General features: G+C 45.2%; 2 protein-coding genes and 1 pseudogene across 2 annotated transcripts; all 3 read right to left on the reverse strand.

The window, feature by feature from the left end:
- Nucleotides 1-3,378: 3,378 nt before the first annotated feature.
- LOC143393757 (mast cell protease 4-like) lies at nt 3,379-5,897 on the reverse strand. Its single transcript, XM_076848190.2, has 5 exons — nt 5,821-5,897; nt 5,094-5,244; nt 4,545-4,680; nt 4,077-4,331; nt 3,379-3,657 (listed from the first exon to the last, which is right to left on the reverse strand). The coding sequence occupies exons 1-5, from the start codon at nt 5,894-5,896 to the stop codon at nt 3,514-3,516; spliced, it is 762 nt and encodes a 253-aa protein (XP_076704305.2). The 5' UTR covers nt 5,897; the 3' UTR covers nt 3,379-3,513.
- Nucleotides 5,898-12,483: 6,586 nt separating this feature from the next.
- On the reverse strand, nt 12,484-13,941 carry LOC143394604 (mast cell protease 8-like; annotated as a pseudogene).
- A 2,624-nt stretch (nt 13,942-16,565) lies between these two features.
- LOC143394605 (cathepsin G-like) lies at nt 16,566-19,263 on the reverse strand. The gene is made up of 5 exons (XM_076849297.1): nt 19,209-19,263; nt 18,331-18,478; nt 17,621-17,756; nt 17,129-17,383; nt 16,566-16,742 (listed from the first exon to the last, which is right to left on the reverse strand). The coding sequence occupies exons 1-5, from the start codon at nt 19,261-19,263 to the stop codon at nt 16,566-16,568; spliced, it is 771 nt and encodes a 256-aa protein (XP_076705412.1).
- Between the last annotated feature and the right edge of the window lie 517 nt (nt 19,264-19,780).

Consider the following 19,780-nt stretch of genomic DNA (forward strand, 5'->3'; position numbering starts at 1 on the left):
CTGCCTGCTTCCTCCATAATGAAGATATTATTAGTTGTGTTGAGACATTTCACTTTGCACACAATTCTTAAATGAATGCACTGAAAATCTAAAAAGTCATGTATTTTCTTTTTAAAGCTATAATTACATTGACTTTCCAAATTAACATTTGGAGGTAAATCTTTCTTAATGGGAAATCAAATACTTCAAATGTTGATAACTGTTAGGCAAGTTCCACTGATTCATGGTTTAATATCCTATATGCCATATATTCAAATTTTTAATCTTTCACAGCACATTAACCAAGGTATTGGAAAAGTTGATCAAAGGCATTGTGAAGTGCACACAGGTCTGACAGGGACAGCCACAACCTGGGAGTGGTTTTCTTTAGGAAACAAACAATTCTCTCTTTATTTCTGGGTGGTTGGGGGGGTATTACTGGAGATTGAACTTAGGGTTGCTCTGCTCCTGAGCTACCCCATCTCTTTCTTATTTTGAGTCAAGGTCTCATGGAGTTCCTGAAGCTGACCTTGAACTTGCAATCCTTGCCTCAGTCTCCTGAGAAGCTGGGATCACAGGTGTGCACCAACATGCCCAGCTAATGATACTTTCTTTAGGAAACAATTCTATAATTCGGGAATAGAAATTATTACAGCTGTTGAAAACATTAAATGCATGAATGTGACTCCTAATTGCCATTTATTAGCTTTGCATTATATAATGAAAAAAAAGTATTCCTTTACCCCCAGGGAGTGTTAAGCTGACACTCAGAACAGTCAAAGCCTCCCACAACCCAACATCCTGGTATTTTCTTGTTGTACCAAAAATAAGCAACCATAATAAAATCATGTACACTTTATAAAATGACACATGGTGATATTCTTTCCTTCTTAAATATTTTTTTGAGCTACCAAAAACTTGCATTTGTAAAATCGTTGATAAAAATATTTCTCTGGGTTGTATAAGAAGGGAGACAGAGACTAGTGATTAAGATGTGGCATATAAGTAATCAGACTTGGCTTTTTTCTCTCCTGCTTTACCAGAGGTTGGATTTTCCTCATCTTTTGTTTTCTGGAGGTAAATCTTTATTTACCTCCAGAAAACATTGTATGCCTTAGTTGGCTGCTTTGGCCTGTTTTGCTTTCCTTTTCCCTTTTATTTGAATGTTTTTGTCTGAAGATTTATCCTTTCTTGCTTTTCGTTTTGATTTAGTTTCTACTTTTGAAGCAGGTATGGCTGAAACTTGCCCCTTGGCTCTTGAGCTCCTCCTGCACTGAGCTTTTGACTGAGCTGGGCTTCCCCTTGGTGTCTTGGTGGTGGGAAGGGGGCCTGCTGGCCATAGTGCATGAGGGCCTTCACCAAGCTGGGCTGCCTGGCCCTGCTGCTCCTTCCGGCCTATGCAAAACTCTTATCTGGACCATTTCTCCTGCTGACCTTGTGATGAAGCGACTCTCTTATCACTCTGTGTCTGTCAGGCGGCCCACTACTTGGGTCCTACTCACCACATCTCAAAATTAATGCCTTAGCGATAATGATGTTCTTATCTTTTCTTTTTCTTTTTTATTTTTTTTGAGTGGCTGAGCCACCAACTGATCTTTTCACATGAGAGGACCATGTGATGTTCTTTTTGTCTGTGGTGGTGGCCTTTCTGGAAGCCCTTGGATTCCATTTCATCCTGTAGGCTCAGCCGAATTCTCAAATGGTCTCTACCTGTCCTGCTACTTCTTATTGGCCAGGTGGGCAGTGTAGGCTCACCACTGTCTCCCCCTATCCAGTTGCTCAGCTTCCTGGGAAGAAGTGCTTCCCTGGGTGTGTTGCTGTCCTTTGGATATGGGGATAAAGAGGCAACAGGGCTCTAGCTGAAACTTAGTGTGTATTTGAGTCTTTTAAGCAAATATATACACAGTGTCTCTGCTCTTTGTATTCCACATTTAAAAAATGTTATTTAATTATACAAGTGTAAACCAGAGTTGGGAAAATAAAAAAAAATCATCCTTTTAATTATGGTCCAAAATAGGGTCTTTAATTTTTTTTTTTTTTTTGGTACTAGGGATTGAACCCAGAGGTGCTCAACCACTGAGCAACATCCCTAGCTCTTTAAATTTTATTTAGAGACAAGGTCTTGCTGAGTTGCTTAGGGCTTCATTAAGTTGCTGAGGCTGGCTTTGAACTCACAATCCTTCTGCCTCAGCTTCCTGAGCCACTGAGAATACAGGCGTGTGTCACTGTGCCTACCTGGGTCTTTAAGTTTTGAGATCTATTTTTGAAAATGTTCCCCGGCCCCATGTGCTTGTTTTTTTCACATGGAGGAGAGTTGATAGTCAGTCCTGGGCATTATCTTTCTATACTTTACATCTGTATTGATCAGTGGCAAAACTGGAAGCCCAGGTCTGTGGGCTGGCAGGCAGTGGGGACGGTGGAGGTGCTAAGTCCCTGGTCTGGGGCTAGTGGTGGCAGCAGTTTCTCACAGTTTGGTGATCAGAAGCCATATCTGTTTTCTTAGGCATCTAGGGACTGTGGTGGTCCCCTGTGTGCATCCCCTATAATTGTCAAAGAGTTGTATGGAGTCCATGCCATGTAGGGTATGTGGCTGTGAGTGTACTGATCCCAGCTCAGACACTGATGGCTGTGGGATTCAGAAGACTTCAGGTCACTTAGAGGAGGACATCTTTGAGAATTTGACCTAACTCAGGTATTCCTCTTCTGGGAGACCTGGAGACACTGTCATCTTTAAGGGAGATGAAAGTTGAATTGAGTGGCTGATGTAGTTCTGGGGCCAGGCTTACCCTGATGTTCTTGGGGACCCCTCTCCTGGGCTGACATGGGCTTTCTCTGTGTACAGCTGTAGAAAGGGCTGATCCCCTCCTTCTGCTGTGACCTCTTTATTCACAGAGCCATCCCTGTGGAGGAGTTGGGGGACAGATGTTCCTCTGGCTGCAGATACAGCATTGAGGCAGGTGGTGAAGATGTGTCAAGGACACAAGATATCAACAGCCAGGCCTAGGGCCATCTCTGGCATGGTCATGGGAAGTTTGCTTCAGTGGGCAGATGAATTGCAGTGACTGAGGCATGGGGTTTGTGGGAGGAGACATGAGGGGAGGAGGAGGAGGAAGAAGAGAGGGCAGCAGAGAAAGAAGGTAAATCAGTGCCTTTCTGACTCTGGTTGTGAAATCCTATTGTGTAGATGTACCTATTTTAGATTACCTTTAATAACCCCCAACACCACATCATGTGCACGGAAATTGGTTGTCAGGATTATTAACTCATCAAGAAAGGAGCCCAGTGCACTTCTTCAGTCAAACTAGAGAGGCAAGTGAGTGAGGAAGCAAACCAGCACTTGGTCATGAGCCCAGAGTAGGTAGAGTCAGGCACGCACACTGGAGGCTGCATCTTTATTGAGGTTCATTGGGGACAATCACCAGTGTCTCCAAGAGTCTCCCTGGGTTCAGGTTGGGACCAGGCTCCCATGAAATTCTCGGCTACCAGGGAGAGTTCTGGCTTGGAAACTCTTCTTCATGCTGGGCACCTTCTCAGCTAATTGTCCTTTAAGACTCTTTTAATCCAGGGCACATATGGGGAGATGCGAGTGAAGACAGCAGGTGGCTTTGCATCTGTACGTCCATAGGACACAATACCATGGGCCACCCCAGCACACAGAAGGGGGCCCCCAGAGTCTCCCTGTGGGTTAGAAAAAGCAGACCATGAGAAGATTGTCACCCACCCCCACTACTCTCCCCACCCCCTGGTTCATTGAGACCCCAGCTAGCTCCAAGGTACCCAAAGTTGGGGCTGCAGTCCTGGCTCCCCATGGGGTCATCAGTTAGGGGTTTAAGGCCTGCTTTCTCACACTGGCCTGGGCCCACTGCTCTGGATCCTGTCCCTTCCACCCTCTTCCTTTCTTTTCTGGAACCCTGTGTGGCAGACTAGATGGGAAGGTTAAAGACAGGACTTGGACAAGGGAAGAGGGGACCCAAAGGGAGGATTCCAGTTCCCAGAGGGCTAGGAAGCCATGAACACAGACACCAGTCACTGTGCTAAGCCACCTTTCAACCCCTCTCCCTCCCCTCTGTGGAGGGGATGTGCAGGTGTGTGGTCACCTTGAATGCTGATCTCTTCTTCCTGGGGTTGCCCACGCAGATTTGCAAGTTGTGATCATAAAGCTGAAAGTGTTTGCAGGCCTTTCTCTTCATGATTTTCAGCTTCACCTCTCTCAGAACATCTGACCCTGGCTTCATCACTCCTGTTCTCCCCCAGCCAGCTGCCCGGCACACTCTCCCAGGCTGAATAAAGGCAGACCGGGTGGGCAGAGGAACTGTCCCGACAGCATGGGTCAGCTTGGCTCTCCTTTGCAGCTGTGAGGGAAGGAAGAGGAGCTGGATTGCCAGGCCCACGGAAGAGGGGTGGTGTGGCAGAGGCTCCCTGGGGCAGGGCCAAGAGGTTCTCCCCAGTGTGACTGTGAATGACATGGAGTGGAAGGGTGGGCCCTGAGCACAGGAGAAGGGTACAGGCATGAGAAGACTTAAGGAAGGGGGAGTTGTTGAGAAGGGGAAGAAAGGTAACGGCACCTTCAGTAACATGATGTCATTGAGATTAGTAGAGGAGTTATAGTTCCGGTGAACAATTTGTTCTGCAACTTTCAGCCTCTGCCATGTGGGTTCTCTCTGTGTCATGTTATGAGCACCAAGAGTGACAGTAATTTTTCTGTTGAGAGGGAGGACAGAGGTAGTACAAAGTGCTTGTTCCCTGCAAGTACCCATTCTGAGCAAGCTGTCACCAGGCCATTTTCTTTTCCAGTGCAGAGCCACTGGAGGGACTCAGGTCATTTCAGGAAGGGTGGGGCTCTGGCAGACACCCTTATATACTAGGTGCAAAATTTTCTGGCACCAGGATAAGAAGGGCAGTGCTGGCTTGCCTTGACCTGGGCTTCCCTGTACAAAGTCCTGGCCTCTGGAGATGGGGATGACCAATGAAATGGCCCAGGTTCTCCCAGAAAACATTGCTGACTTGCTAGAGAAGAAGAGGGCGGGGAAACCTCTCTTCAGATTACTTCAAAGTTGTCTGAACTTGGTTCCCCACCTCCTCATATGAAGAGAGAATAATCCAAAGCTTCTTACCTTCCTTCACAATGAGCAGCTGTCACCACAAACTGTTGACTTATGAGAAACCCACCACAGCTGGCAACAAAACCTCTGTCAGTGAGGATTTCCAGATGGGCCATGTAGGGCCGGGAGTGTGGCCTGGACTCCATACCACCGATAATCTCCTCTGGAACAGAGAGCCCCAGGTCCCCAATCACAGGATGATAGAGCCTTCCAGCAGAGCTTGGGGTGAGGAAGATGGACTAAAAGCTGAGGGAGTGCACCTGCTTCTGGTCCTCATCTCTTGTAAGGATAAAGCTCAGCCCCTCCACACACTTTTTTTTTTTTTTTTTGCCTTTCCCCACCCCATACTCCACCCTATGAAATGCCATCTTCCTTTTCCGAACACAATGCCCCATCTTGTTTCTGAGTTGTCATTTCATTTAGACATTTCTTCATGTCCTTATCCTGACCTACTCAATACAAAGGCAAAGCCAGAGAAGGGCCTTGATTTGTGGGTATCTTGAGGAAAGCAGGTAAATGGGAATCAGTTTTCGAATTCTTTCTCTACCCAAGACTTCTCGTCCCTGGGAAACTGCCAGTGTCGGAAGGAAAGAGTTTGACCCTTCCAGGTTGAGATTTCCCTTGGAATGATTGCAAAGGGATCCTGTAGCCTCAATTTAGGGTCTTCCCTGATCCAGGCCAATTCATCTGGGGTGGGAGTGGAAGACCCAGAGAACAGGGAGGTCCAGGCAAGACTCACCAGCTCCGGCTTCAGGAGCCAAGAGAACCACCACCAAGAGGAGCAGGGCCTGCATTTTCCCAGTGGTGCTGGCCATGGTAAGATTCCTGTGTCACCCACTCGTAGGTCCCTGCTTTTATAGTCCCAGAAGTAGACAAAACAGGAGGGCTGGAAACCACAGAGCCTGTCTCGTCCAGTTTTGTTTTTCACTCTGGCTTGCTTGCCTTCCTTATCAGTCGTTCTCATGACTCCTGTCTGCTGTGCTGTAGTCGAGGCTGTGGTCAGATCCCAGGAGTCCTGGTTCCCAGGATCAGACATGTACCTTCCCCATCCAAAGCAGCTCTCCTGAGGCAGAATGGGGGGTGGTAGTAAAGGATTAAGTATAAAAAATAGCGTTTATTATTATTGTTATTACTAGCATCATTAATTCCCAAGATCATTAACCTATTCCAAAAGTTTATGAACTAAATTGTCTTATTTTGATTTGCACCAGAACTCTAAGGGGCCAAGAGAAATATAGAACTCCGCCTTAGAATTGTATCAGAACTCTAAGGGGCCAAGAGAAATACAGAAATATAGAACATCTCCCAATCCAATTATAATATCCAACTGGTTCTGGGCCCTCTACCCTATTTTCCAGCCCCTGTTTTGTGGAGCAGTTCTTCCTGTGCCCTAGATTTCCACAGCCCCATGACAATGATATACTGGACTCTGAGTTATGCTTAGGAAGTTGAAGGCTAGGGTAATTAGTTAGTTGCATCCTGTTTGTTTTGGATCTGTGTATACCATTATTTTTGTGTATTCTTCTAGTTACTCAACCCCACCCCCCCTTTGTTTTATGGCCTCTTACATATGGTCTGGATTTCCTGATAATCACATGACACAAATTGGCATTATCTCTTCCAGCCTCAGTCTTCTCATTGCTTTTCCTTTGTTGTCATAGGAAATCTTTCAACAACAACATTTATGTCAACTTGGCTATCAAAATTCTCCATCCCAGGCTCTTGGTTTCTGGATAAAATGCCATTCACTCATGCAGTTTAAATTTCAATGGAAATTTAACTAAATGTCTGTCTCTAGTAATACAAAGGAGATCATGATCTGCAAGCCACTATTTGCAGCACAAATAGCATCATGCTGCAGTGTAGAGACCTATAATAATGTGGGAGGGGGATGGTAAGTGACACTACCTGAGGTAGTGAGAGCTTCATTTGAATGGAGGTCTGAAGAATAGGTTAGATTCCATCATTGATTAAATTAAGATAGGTCTTTTTTGGCCAGAAATAGTAATCTATACAGAGTGTATTTGAAGAACTTCAAGTCATTCAGTATCACTGAAGATTAAATTAAGAGATAAAGAGTAGGAATAGTGAAAGACGAAGCTAGGTTGGAGCTTTGAATATTAGCTACATTTTTTGGGAAGGTGTTGTATATATAAGATGTAAAATGCACTAATCTTGAGGTTGTGGCTAGATAATCTTATGCATAATCATGCACCCATGTAACTACTGACACGTTTAGGACAGAATGTTCTCAGTCTAGAACACCCTAGAGACCATCACTGCTCTGACTCAACCATCAGAATGTTAATAGTTATCCACCTTAATGTAAAAGAAATCATAGAGCACAAATAGTTTTATTTCTGGCCTTTTTCGCTTGGCATAATATTTGTGACATTCATTAATGCTGTTGGGTGTTCTAGTAATTTCTTCTTAGATGTTACTTTGTAGTTTTCTTTGAACAAGTCACAACTTCTTATTCATTCTGTTGTGGATAGGAATTTGGAATGTTTCCAGTTTTTCACTATTATGGATAAGATTGTCACAATTTTTCCCAAGTAGATTTTATAAACAACATCACCACCACTGTGACTGGATGCCGCAGTCTGTCTGGGCACAAAATAACCGAGCCACCACCAAGCCTTGTAGATTCAAACAGCAACTCTTTATTCCTCAACTCTCACCTACTCTACATGCACGTTCTGGGAAAAATACACTCCCTCCACCGGGCTCTGCATACCAGTTCTCTCAGAACCCCGCGAGAACTCAATGGGAACTCAAGGAGCCGGCATCTGAGGCAGCAGCATATGCCCTAATCCCAGCAGGATCCGCCCTAAACCTGGAGCTGCCCTATTTCAGCAGGATCCACCCTAAACCCAGAGCCACCCTAATCCCTGAGCAGGGTCACCTTTCAACCCCAAAATGTCATGCATCATTCCTACTTGGCTATGGCTCTCAGCAACTGGATATGGAAGCATCACACAATCTGAACTTCTGGTGACCTCTGTTGTTTCTGGTATCAGAGCCCAGCAAGCCTGTCTCTTCAATCCACACTTTTGTGATTCTATTATTTTTGTTTCATGCTGGTGCTTATTCTATTTTTTTGCCAGATCACCTTTCATTACTTATATTTTCAAAAGTAATTTTTATGTGTTAAGAGTTGAGGAGGGCTTATATAGCCTAAGTACCAATTTCACTCCCAGTTTCTCCCTTTAGCATACCTTTCTGGAAAGGCAATTATTATATTATAGGATGTATGTATCTTTAGATTCTTTGTAAATATTGACTTGGACCATATGGCCATTTCTGCTTCTATAAATAAATATAGTTAATTGAAAAAATGTCCAACTCAAACTTGTTGATTAGGTAATATTTTATGAAGCTTGAATCTTCAAGACATTACAGTCCTTACATGGTGAAATTCACATAATATATACTTCTTCAAATCTTATGCACACAAAATAAATTTTCAGTGTATAAATTTTTAGTGTTCAGGTGCTCTTAAGTATCATTTTTCAGTTTTGCAGAGAAGAAAGAGTAGCATAAATGACCCAAGTTTGAGAGTTTCTGGCATAGAAAAAATTCACGGGAAGCACATTTTCTTTTAGCTCATACTGTAATCTGAATGATTGTAGGATTGAGGGGTCATTTACTCTGATGCAAAAATCTACTGAGCATCTACATTGTACAGAGTCCTTCAGAGCTAAGCACTAAATTTAGGCATTTATAGATTCTTCCCTTGAAGATTCCCTATTTTCATGTGAAAGACTGTGGTAGGGATCAAACAGGGAGGGACATGGTGTATAATGAGCCAGGTTTGATTTAGGGAAGTGTGGTTGTCCCTCCAAACTCACAATGTAGTCCTGCTGGGGCTGTGGCATGGAGGGGTGAAGAAAAGCATGTGTACTGGGACAAAGACTTACACTTTTTGTGTGGGTCTTAAGTATATTAGACATCTCCCATGGGACTATTTGTTGCTCCTGTGTGATTGCCCAGGACATAGATAGAGGGACCTTCAGGAGCAGAATTAACAGCAAAGGCAGCAATATAGAGGCTTAGAGTAGAGGGATGGGACAGCAGGAGAAAGAATGAGTGTTGAAAAAGTAGATGTGCTTAGGTGAGGACAGTAGGTGTCATTCCCCTCATCCATTACTCATAGGAACCAGCTGGCTTGGAAAGGGGGCTGCCCTCCTAGATAGGGGTATGGTGAAAAGGGCTGGGGGGCAGGGATCTGTGGCTTTGCATTTGATGTGGCTGTGCTCAGCAGGGTTTTGGGCTGCTGATCTCCTCAGAACAGGATTTACTCCTACTCTTGGTTATTTTTCTTATTTTTCCCAACTGTGATTTAGAGACAAGTTCTACATTCTTTATCAGTTGTCAGCACTTTATCAGTGTTATCTATTGGTTCTGATAAGAGAATAAAATTTGCCAAACTATATGGATATGAATATACCTTTTTCTTTTGTTAAAAAATCTAGCATGACAATATTTATTTACAGAAACACATGTGCATGAGTGCAAACATCTGTGTACACAGAGACATACACTAGAGAAGATGGTTTTAAAGCAACAACTCAATCACTCAGTATTCTTGGTTTCATTGCCCAGAGGCAAACTCAATTATTTCTATTTTTTTTGGCATGTTTGTCAAAAGTCAATTGAGTTTTTCCTAGTTGCTCCACATTCTTTATAATTTTTTAAATTTAAAGATTGTATTAGGTGTAAATAGAATTGTCATAGGTACTAATTTGCATGTCCCTGATCACTGATGATGCTGAACATCTTCTCTTGTGCTTTTCGGCCATTTGTACACCTTCTTTTGTGAACTGTCTGTTAAAATTTTTGGCCCACTATATTTACACTGGTTGTGCAAATATCAACACAGGGACATAAGAAACATGAAAGAGCAAGGTAACATGGCCCATCCAAATGAACTCAATATTCTCTAGCAAGACCCCAAAGAAAGGAAATTTATGAAATGCCTGAAAAGGCATCCAAAGTAATGATCTTAAAGTAACTCAGCTGAATTCAAACTAAAAAGTTTTTTCTCAGCAAGAGAAATACTCAGGTGAATAGAGAGCCTACATCTTGGGGGCAAATCTTTACCCCTCATCCATCAGATAGAGGTCTAATCTCTAGGGTATACAAAGAACTCAAAAAGCTAAATACCAAAAAAACACAAATAACCCAATCAACAAATGGGCCAAGGACCTGAACAGACACTTCTCAGAAGAAGATATACAATCAATCAACAAATATATGAAAAAATGCTCATCAACTCTAGCAATCAGAGAAATGCAAATTAAAACTACTCTAAGATACCATCTCACTCCAGTAAGATTGGCAGCCATTATGAAGTCAAACAACAACAAGTGCTGGCGAGGATGTGGGGAAAAAGACACTCATACATTGCTGGTGGGACTGCAAATTGGTGCAGCCAATTTGGAAAGAAGTATGGAGATTCCTTGGAAAGCTGGGAATGGAACCACCATTTGACCTAGCTATTCCTCTTCTTGGTCTATACCCAAAGGACATAAAAACAGCATACCTCAGGGACACAGCCACATCAATGTTTATAGCAGCACAATTCACAATAGCTAGACTGTGGAGCCAACCTAGATGCCCTTAAATGGATGGATGGATAAAAAAATGTGGCATTTATACAAAATGAAATATTACTCAGCACTAAAAAAATAACAAGATCATGGAATTTGCAGGGAAATGGATGGCATTAGAACAGATTATGCTAAGTGAAGTTAGCCAGTCCCCAAAAAACAAATGCCAAATGTCTTCTCTGATATAAGGGGGGTGACTCAAAATGGGGTAGGGAGGAAGAGCATGGGAAGAAGATTACCTCTAGATAGGGAAGAGAGGTGGGAGGGAAAGGGAGGGAGAAGGGGAATTTCATGGATTGTGGAAGGAGACCCTCATCATAATACAAAATACATGTATGAAGATGTGAGAAAAAAGAAAGAATAGCATCACCTTAGATTAGGTAGAGAGAAGTGATGGGAGGGGAGGGGAGGGGAGGGGATGGGGGGATAGGAAGGATAATAGAATGAAATAGACATTATTATTACTGTGTGTATATATGTGACTGCATGACCAATATGATTCTGCAACCTGTACACTCAGGAAAATGAGAAATTATATCTCATCTGATTCAAATGTGTGATATGTCAAGGTCATTGTACTGTCATGTGTAACTAATTAAAAAAATAAAAAATTAAAAAACGTAACTCAGTGAGATGTAAAAGAGTACAGATAGACCATTCAGTGAAATTATAAAAATGATACATGATTCAAATGAGAATTTCTACAAAAAGAGATAACAAAACAAAATGGAAAATTTGGAAGTAAAGAATTCAATGAATGAAACAAAACATACCAAGAACAGACTAGATCTGATGGAGGAGAGAACATACTGGAAACTGTGTTTAGTAGAGTAGTTGCTAGTAAAACATTTGTTTGGTGGGTAGATTACAAATCAGTCATTTTTATGAAGGCACAGAAGCCCCTCTCATCATCTTTTCTGGTTTGGGAGCAGACTGTGATGTTCTGCTGTCCACCCTTCACCTCACCTCTGAGGTCACTGCAACTGTGGCACACAGTCCCCTGAATACCCTCAGGAAATGGGGCAGTCTGGAAGGTGCTTAGGTGGCTAAGTGGGCAATTTTCCAGTTTGGTGCTGAATATGCACGAAAGACTGTGGGTTTTGCTGGACTGGAAGATGAAGGCTGAACTCGCCCCATTCATGTGGGAGGTGTGTGGCCAGGCCTGTGCATAGCCTGTCTATCACATTCTCATAGGCTCTGCTCTAGGGTGGGGAGTAGCACATGTAGCCTGATTTATCCTGATCACTATGATAAGCTGATGGGAGCTGACAGATCCCAGTTGGGACAGTGGTTCAGAGTGAAGACTGTTTGAGCTGTGGCCACAGGGAGGCCAGGGAGGAGCCTGGAGGTGGGGGTGGGGAGAAATGAGCCTCCTGGAGCCAACCAAGTCTTTGATGCTGGAGTGGGATCTCAGGTGCTTTTCTCTTTTTGTGGCTGGCCTGGATTCAGGAAGGAGAAAGGGATATCTTTGAAATTCCCTGGAAATGAGCTCCATTGCTTCTCAGGGGAGAAGGCTCTTTTCCCACTGGTCAGAGACTGTATCTGACCTAAACAGATGCTGACAGGACTGGGTCAGTGCATGGGTTTGAATCAGAGGGTTTATGGAAAGTGTTTAGAAGTGGGTAACCAGGAGGAGAAGAGGGTAGAGAGGGATGGCCATAGAAGGTGTTGAAGAATATATTCAAGGAAGAAAGAGAAATCAGCTCCTCTCTACCAGGAGACAGTCTTTATTAAGAGTCAGATAGTTGTCCTCCACAAAGTGAGGACACTATCCCAGGACACAGGGCCTGTCATATAGCTATGTCTGAAGAGTTCATTACTGTCTGAATCCAAGCCATGAAGCTTGAGACCCTGGCGAAGACCCAAGGAAGTTTCCCAGTAGTATGTCAATAGCTGACAATGCCTTGGGCCACACTGTCACACATGAAGGGTACCCCAGAGTCTCCCTGTAGACAGAAAAGGGAGAAGTCTTAGCACAGGCCCCTCTTGTTTACCCCCTTTCAGGCTCATTTTCTATTATCTTTCCTCAATAATGGCCCTGCCTTAGCCATCTGCCTAGCTGCAGCCTCTTCCTAGCTCAACCCAGACCAGCTCAATCATCTGTCCTCAGTATCACTCTGTCCCTAGGCAAAAATTCAAAGGTGGCTGTGTCCTTACTCTATCAGTAGCCTTCTTGTCCTTAGGGCTCCCCACACATAGCTGGATGGACTGCTGTAGAATGGGAAGATGTCCCTGTATTTCTGCTTATTCTGTATTTCCAGGTCCACCTCTTGGAGTGTGTCAGGATTTTTGCCATCAGCCAGTTTCCCCCAGGCTGTCACACTGCACACCTGCCCAGATTTTACCCAGTCCTAGCTCTTCAGGAGGGCAATATTCTTCACCACTGACTGTATTGAGTTGAACCTTGTATGTCAGTCTCCTTTCTAGGAGAGGGATGGCAATTGAGGTGCCATCCTCTCAGGGAGGCTTAGACCAGGGATGAGGATGTCTGTATCTCCACTGCCTAGAAGACCTCCCAAACCTTCTTCTATTGCACTGGGACTAGCTGATCATCTACTGAGAGGGGAGGAGGGGACTGAGACTGCACAAGCTGAATGATCCCCAGAGACTTGTGCAGGTAGACCAGAAGTCAGCAAGATGTTACATTTAGGAGCATGATATCATTGACCACTGTTTTATTATTATATTCTTTGTGAGGGATGGCTTTTAGAACAGGAATGACTTGTTGGGTGTTTTCCTTTTTCTTGATATTGTGAGCATCCAAGGTGACATTTATTTTGCTATAAAGTAAAGATGGATAAGGCTAGTCATTGGAATCATAACTCAGTCTTTGAAAGGCAAGTTGAGGTCTCAGCCTAAGGCAGAGCAATGGCTGAGTCCAATTGTTAGGAAGGGATGGGCAAAACTGTGCCCCACCTTTGTCCAAATGTTGACTGTGTTGCTTTTCTTTGCAGTGAGCCAAGGCTGGGTTTTTGGCAGCCTCCTTGCTGCTCAGCCTGCTCTCCTGCACTCTTCAATCCTGTGGAACAGCTTAGGGAATCTCAGGTGGTTCCTCATTAGCCCTTGGTCCTATATCTTAGGGATTTTCATGAGCTATGATCCCTTGGTTAGTCCCAGATCAACAAAGACCCAGGTATTTCTCACCTTCTGTAACAGTGAGCTGCTGACATCACAAAGTTGTTTTGCATCAGGAAACTCCCACAGTATTTCCTGACTAGTTTGATTTCATAGAATCTTATGAATGGCATGTAGGGCCTGGAGTAGGGTTTCACCTCTCTGTCCCATTTGATTTCCTCTGAAAGAGAAAATTTGTCCTGGATGTCTGTTCATAGAAACCAGATGGCAAGCCCAGTGGCTGTAAGACAGGGTGGTCGTGCTGTGATTGTCTGTGAACTTGAACATGGTTTGGGAAGAAAGCCCTTTATACAGACTACCACAGGCTGAGAAGGGGTCCTGGTTTCTGTGGGTAGCATGGTGAGCTTGAATCTGGACCCAACTCTTTCCCTAGTTATCAATTTATTTTTGTAGAGATGAGAGAGCTCAACTCTGTTTTTAAATTAAATAAGCTTCATAAATATGTTAAAGGAAAAGGATCTGAACCCCCTAGACCATCCAGAAGACCTGGAATACACTCTCTGTCCAATCACGGTTGCTTCTCTTCCAGGTGCTTCTCAAACACCTTATGAATGGCACACTTCCAGCACTGGGCTGCTTTTGAAGAACTGTATAAACTTGGGGCTTCTTCCTGTGCCCACATCTGAGTCAGGTACATAATAAATACTTCACAAAAGCTGCTTTGATGCACAATGAATAGTCTTCAAATGTGCTGTGTCCAGCAGGTGGGTAGGAGAGCTGCTAATAGATCCTGATCACAGCACAGGCTCATCTTCCTAAGGTGCTGAGCCATCAAGATAAAGAGGGAAGAGTACAAAGGATTGCCGCAGTCTCTGGCTGGGCACAAATCACGAGTCTCCACACAGCTTGTAGATTCAAACAGCAATTCTTTATTCCCGAACTCACACCGGCCGTCTACAAACACGTTCTGGGGGAATCCACGTTCTCTGCCCAAATCCACTTCTGCCCAAATCCACTACTCTGCCCAAATCCACTACTCTGCCCAAATCCACTCCGCATGGGCTTCTGTCTCCCAAAATATACTGTCTGACCCTAAGAACTCAAGAGGAATTCAGCAGCAGGATACGCCCTATTCTAAAGGGAGAACACCCTAATCTCCTATTATGCTAAACTGCCCTATTCTAAAGGGGGAACACCCTAAAAACGGATCCTGCCCTGGTCCTTGAGCAAGGTCACCTTTCAGAAGTCCTTCCACTAGACAGCATGGGAGTAAGCTGGCAAGGAATTTGTCATACCTACTTGGCTGATGGCTCCCAGCAAAGGATAGGGGAGCAGAAGAAAATGGAGAAAGGGCTGAGAGGGGAGCATCCTTTGGGAGCTTGTCTCCATTGCTGTGAAGCAGCACTGAGGCCAAACTCTGTTGGCTCCATTACTCTCTGGGTAACTGTTCTTTTGGAGCTGAATAGCTCATCTGAATGGGGACAAGATCAGGGCCACATCTAGGATTTGGAGTAGAAGATACTTCTTCCAATTTTAATCCAGATGACAAAAGCTGTCCACTTTTAGATTTGGAGGATGGAAGTTTATAGCCCTAATATTCAGCAATTCCCCGCCCACCAGTGTCCTATGTCTTCCCAATAAGTAAGTTACTTTCAAGGTGACAGAGGTGTGACCCATCAGGTATCTTTGAAAGTAGGATTCTAGAATTTCTGCACACTCTATCCAGTGATAAAGCTCCTTTTAGGAATAAAACTTCTGGGAATAAAGTGAGGCAAGGATGGCCCTTAGAGCTAACCTGACCAGGGCACTGTGGAGCACCCCTAGCTTCTGGGGGTGTGAATGGTCATTTATCTCCTTCAGGTGCCACAGAATAGGAGAGTCATCAAGAAGATTATCAAGAAAAGACAATAAAACTCTCAATGTTTATACAGTCAGTCAAATGAAGGGGGTTTGGAGTCAACACTTAGGTAGCACGCCTCCCAGAGTGATTAGGACACATCTTCATTCTTCTCTTGTTGCAGCGCTGTTTCAACAGTACCTTCACCAGGGCCCACAGATACATTAGGGACCAGGGCTGGGATGTACAGCATTTTTCCAAACCATTTTGGAGAGTGCTATTCCTGCTTAGAACACTATTAGGATGGATCACTACTTTAAAAACAGTGAAAATATTTTAGAAAAATGGAAATAACTCAAGCTGGTCTCCTAGGTTCTAAACATAATCATGTTCAGGGAACACTAAGCCCAGGGCCCTCACAAGAAGCAGAGAGCAGGAAGATGGAAATGCCTCTCTTGAATTCCAGGTCATTCAGAGTCCTAGGACTGCCCTCGGAAGACAAGGATAGTATAGCTCAATCCCTGGCTATAGAAAGCCACAGGAGGGCAGGATCTAAACCTCTAAGCCTCATCTGCTCTGGCTGGGCACCTGAAGTGAAGACACACTCCTCACAGATGTATAGCCCTTCATCTTGCCCCAGGATTAGAGGAGGTGCAGATGGCCATATCCAGTGCTACTGCCTGGGATCCCTGACTCAAGAGGATGACTGTATGAACCAGGAAGCGGCTCTCACCAGACTCAAACCTGCTGGCACCCTGGTCATAGACTTCTCAGCTTCCAGAATTGTGAGAAATAAATGCTTTTATAAGCCACCTGGTAGGTGGAATTTTGTTATAGCTGTTCAAACAGACTAAGACAGTACTAAATGATGTTTACTGAAAAAATATTTACACTCCAAACTGTTATTTATTAAAGCTCTGGCAATCCATTGGAGCTGGCCTGTGCCCCAAAGAAAAAGAGTCAGTCATGGGGCATCTCAGTCTGATCCTGCCATTCGAAGCGTCTCATTGTTCTCCTTATCCAGGGCAGGTAGCTTAAGATCCTGGTGAAGACTGCAGGAGGGGTCCCATTCCTTTCTCCGTAGGAGACAATGCCCTGGGCCACATTGTTGCATACTAGGGGGCCACCAGAGTCTCCCTGTGGACATAGAGTGGAAAGGACACTAAGCCAGGCCTCCTTGCTCCTGCTGCCCTAAAGCCATAGCTCTCAGAGAAGGCAGGGTAGGGTTTCTTTAGTTGCTTGTGTGTGTGAGATGGGGCTTTGAGGTGCAGGAGTCAAGACTCTGGACGTTTAGCTGCTGGGCTTCAGCACAGTCAATGCTGCTCTTCCAGCTCAATTTGAGTCTAGCTACTCTTTCCTTCCCAGGGGAACGCTGCCTGTGTGTTGTGGGTTTTCCACCCTTATCTCTGGGGCCTGGATTGATGAGGGAAAAAATCTCCACCCAACCCTGGTCTGGCCCCAGGGCTGAGGCTGTGGGGATGGAGTCTTTTCCACAAAATGTTGGCAGTTGTCCATGCTCTTACCCTGAAGGCGTTCTTCCTCTCCCGAGGGTTCCCCACACAAATCTGGGTGTTTTCAGCGTAGAAAGCAAAGCGTTGGCTGCACACCTGACCTCTCTGCACTCTCAGCTGCACCTCCTGGAGTCGGCTTGCTAATGTGTTCTGGTTGACCAGGCCCCAGCCAGTTACTGTGCACAAGGCCCCAGGCCTCAGCACATTCCTGGCTTGAGGAAGAGCCACGGGCCTCACCGCTCCATTCTTTGTGATTCTGCTGCTCAGCTGCCAGAGAGAGTATGGGCATTCCTGCTCAGCTGGACCCTAACCAAAGCTTAGGTACTGCTGGGACAGTACTTGCCCCATTCCTGCCCCACTCCCCCCAGCCCTGCCTGGGATCCCTGCCTTGATTCCCCCCAGCCCTGCTCTGGCTTCTTCCATGGTCCCAGAACACAGCAAACCACTATGACATTGGAAGGTCACTGGCTAGGGTGGAGGTGTCCAGGGCCAGGTAGGTAGTACCTGCAGTAACATGATGTCATTCTGGATGTTCTGTGGATTGTATTCAGGGTGGGGGATGGCTCTGCGCACAGTGATGTGTTGCTGGGTCCTTTCTTGCCTCTGGATGTTGTGAGCCCCCAGAGTGACATTTATAACACTGTGAAAGGAAAGTTGGCCTAGAGGTAGGTATGAGCAGCAGAAGCTTGAGTCCAGCAGCTCTGCAGTACAGATGGGCCACCTAGGGCAGGGCAAGCCTGTAGTGGAGGGGACCGGAGGGCCTGGAGGGGAGCCCTGCCCTCTGTTTATCAGCAGCCCTGAACTGGGGATGGCAGGGGACCATGACCTTAAAATTTGCTCTTCCAGATTAAGTTGAGAAATAGCTTGAGTTCACATTTTTTTTTAAAGCCCTGATTGATCTACTGAATCAATGAACCTTTATTTTATCTATTTATATGCAGTGTTGAGAATCGAACCCAGTGCATCTCACATTCTAGACAAGCGTTCTACCACTGAGCCACAACCCGGCCCCTGGAGTTCACATTTTGAGACCCAATTTGTGTTTTCCGTCTCCTACTCTTGTTCTTTGTGGTCATGTTTACCTCTACTGTGCTCCCCTCCCCAGTCCTACCTGGTCCCGTTTTTTATCTTTCATTACTACAATGTTACTTTCAGACAGTTCATCAAAGGAGGTCTTCTTCCCACTCCCCACTGCCCCCAACTGAGCTCCTCACCTTCCCAAGCAGTGAGCTGCTGTCATCACAAAGTCTTCTCGTACCAGGAACCCCCCGCAGGTGTGCCCACCTCTTGAGGTCTGGGCCCGAAGATATGCCATGTAGGGGTAGGAATGGGGTCTGGCCTCTCGGCCTCCAATGATCTTCCCTGGAAGGAAGCGTTCAACACTTACCTCTGCTTGAGCACCTGCAGTGGGGCCCCCAGGTTGATGGCTTTACAAAGACAGGAAGATGAGGAGGGCAGGAGAGATAATGCAGGACAGGGAGCAGTTGTTGGTGAGGTTGGGTCTTTGAGGCACCAGGCATTGGGAGAGAGCTTCAGGGAGACCCATTTCCCTTCAGAACTCAGTTTGCTCCTCCTCCCACAAAGGAGACAACAAGGCTCACTCTAGGCAGGACCAGCTTTAGCCTCAGTATGAAGGAAATTCACTGTTGTGGGCATGAGAGCTCCTTGAAGTCCCTGGCACTTTCTTCCTCATGAAACTTCCTATATCCCTCTGACCACTTATGGGCAACATGGGATTGGTGTTGGAGAACCTGCACAGGAGCTTCTGGGACTGCTATTCCTGTATCCTTGTCTCCTAGGCTTTGACACATGGGGTACAGAATGAATTTCCATGAGCATATATATAGAGAGAGCTTACTATGTGCTAAGGCCAACTCTAAGAGTTTCTATATACATTCACTGATTTAACTTGCATAGCAACTCTGTGAGGTTTGTTGTAATATTATTTCCATTTTATAGATGAGGAAACTAAGGAAATGTGAATACAAATACCTTGCTCAATACAACATTAGAATGTGCTGAGGCATTATGGCTGGTTCCAGAGTCTGGAATGGGATCAGACAGATCTCTGAGGTTGGGGTGGGTCACTTACCTGCCTCAGCCCCAGGTGGGAGGAGGAAGGCCAACAGAAGCAGGAGTGGCTGCATCTTGCTTGAAGGCTGCCCAGTCAGTTGGTGTGTGTGCCTCCTCTGGTCAGGCTTTTAGCCCTCAGGAGAGGAAGGAAGGGGTGGGAGGGGGCTTGAGAATTCACAGTCCCGTTCTCCTGCTGGTGTGGTAAGTTTCGTCATCCAGCGCTGCTCAGGAGGTTTGCCCACAACTGACAGTGAGCTGGGCGAGGGGAGAATAATCCAAGCCAACGTCCTGATGTCCCACACCACTGCTGAGTCAGTGCTGACAGCAGAAATGGGGACCCAGGGCATCACGGAGGGGCCTTTGAGCAATGTGTCCCTGAAGCCTCAATCCACCAAAGACCTCAATATCCTTAGTAAGACAAAGACACTGGCAGCTGCCTGCTTCCTCCATTTCCTATCCCTCTGGGATTCCAGATTCAGTCCTTTGGAATTTCAGCATTTCTCTGAATGAGTGCAAATTCCCAGATTGCTTATTCACATATAAGGTGAATAAAAGATGTTGAGGTATGATGAGAAATGGGTGAGAACACCT

This window comes from Callospermophilus lateralis, chromosome 3 (assembly GCF_048772815.1).
Source record: "Callospermophilus lateralis isolate mCalLat2 chromosome 3, mCalLat2.hap1, whole genome shotgun sequence".
Taxonomy (NCBI): domain Eukaryota; kingdom Metazoa; phylum Chordata; class Mammalia; order Rodentia; family Sciuridae; genus Callospermophilus; species Callospermophilus lateralis.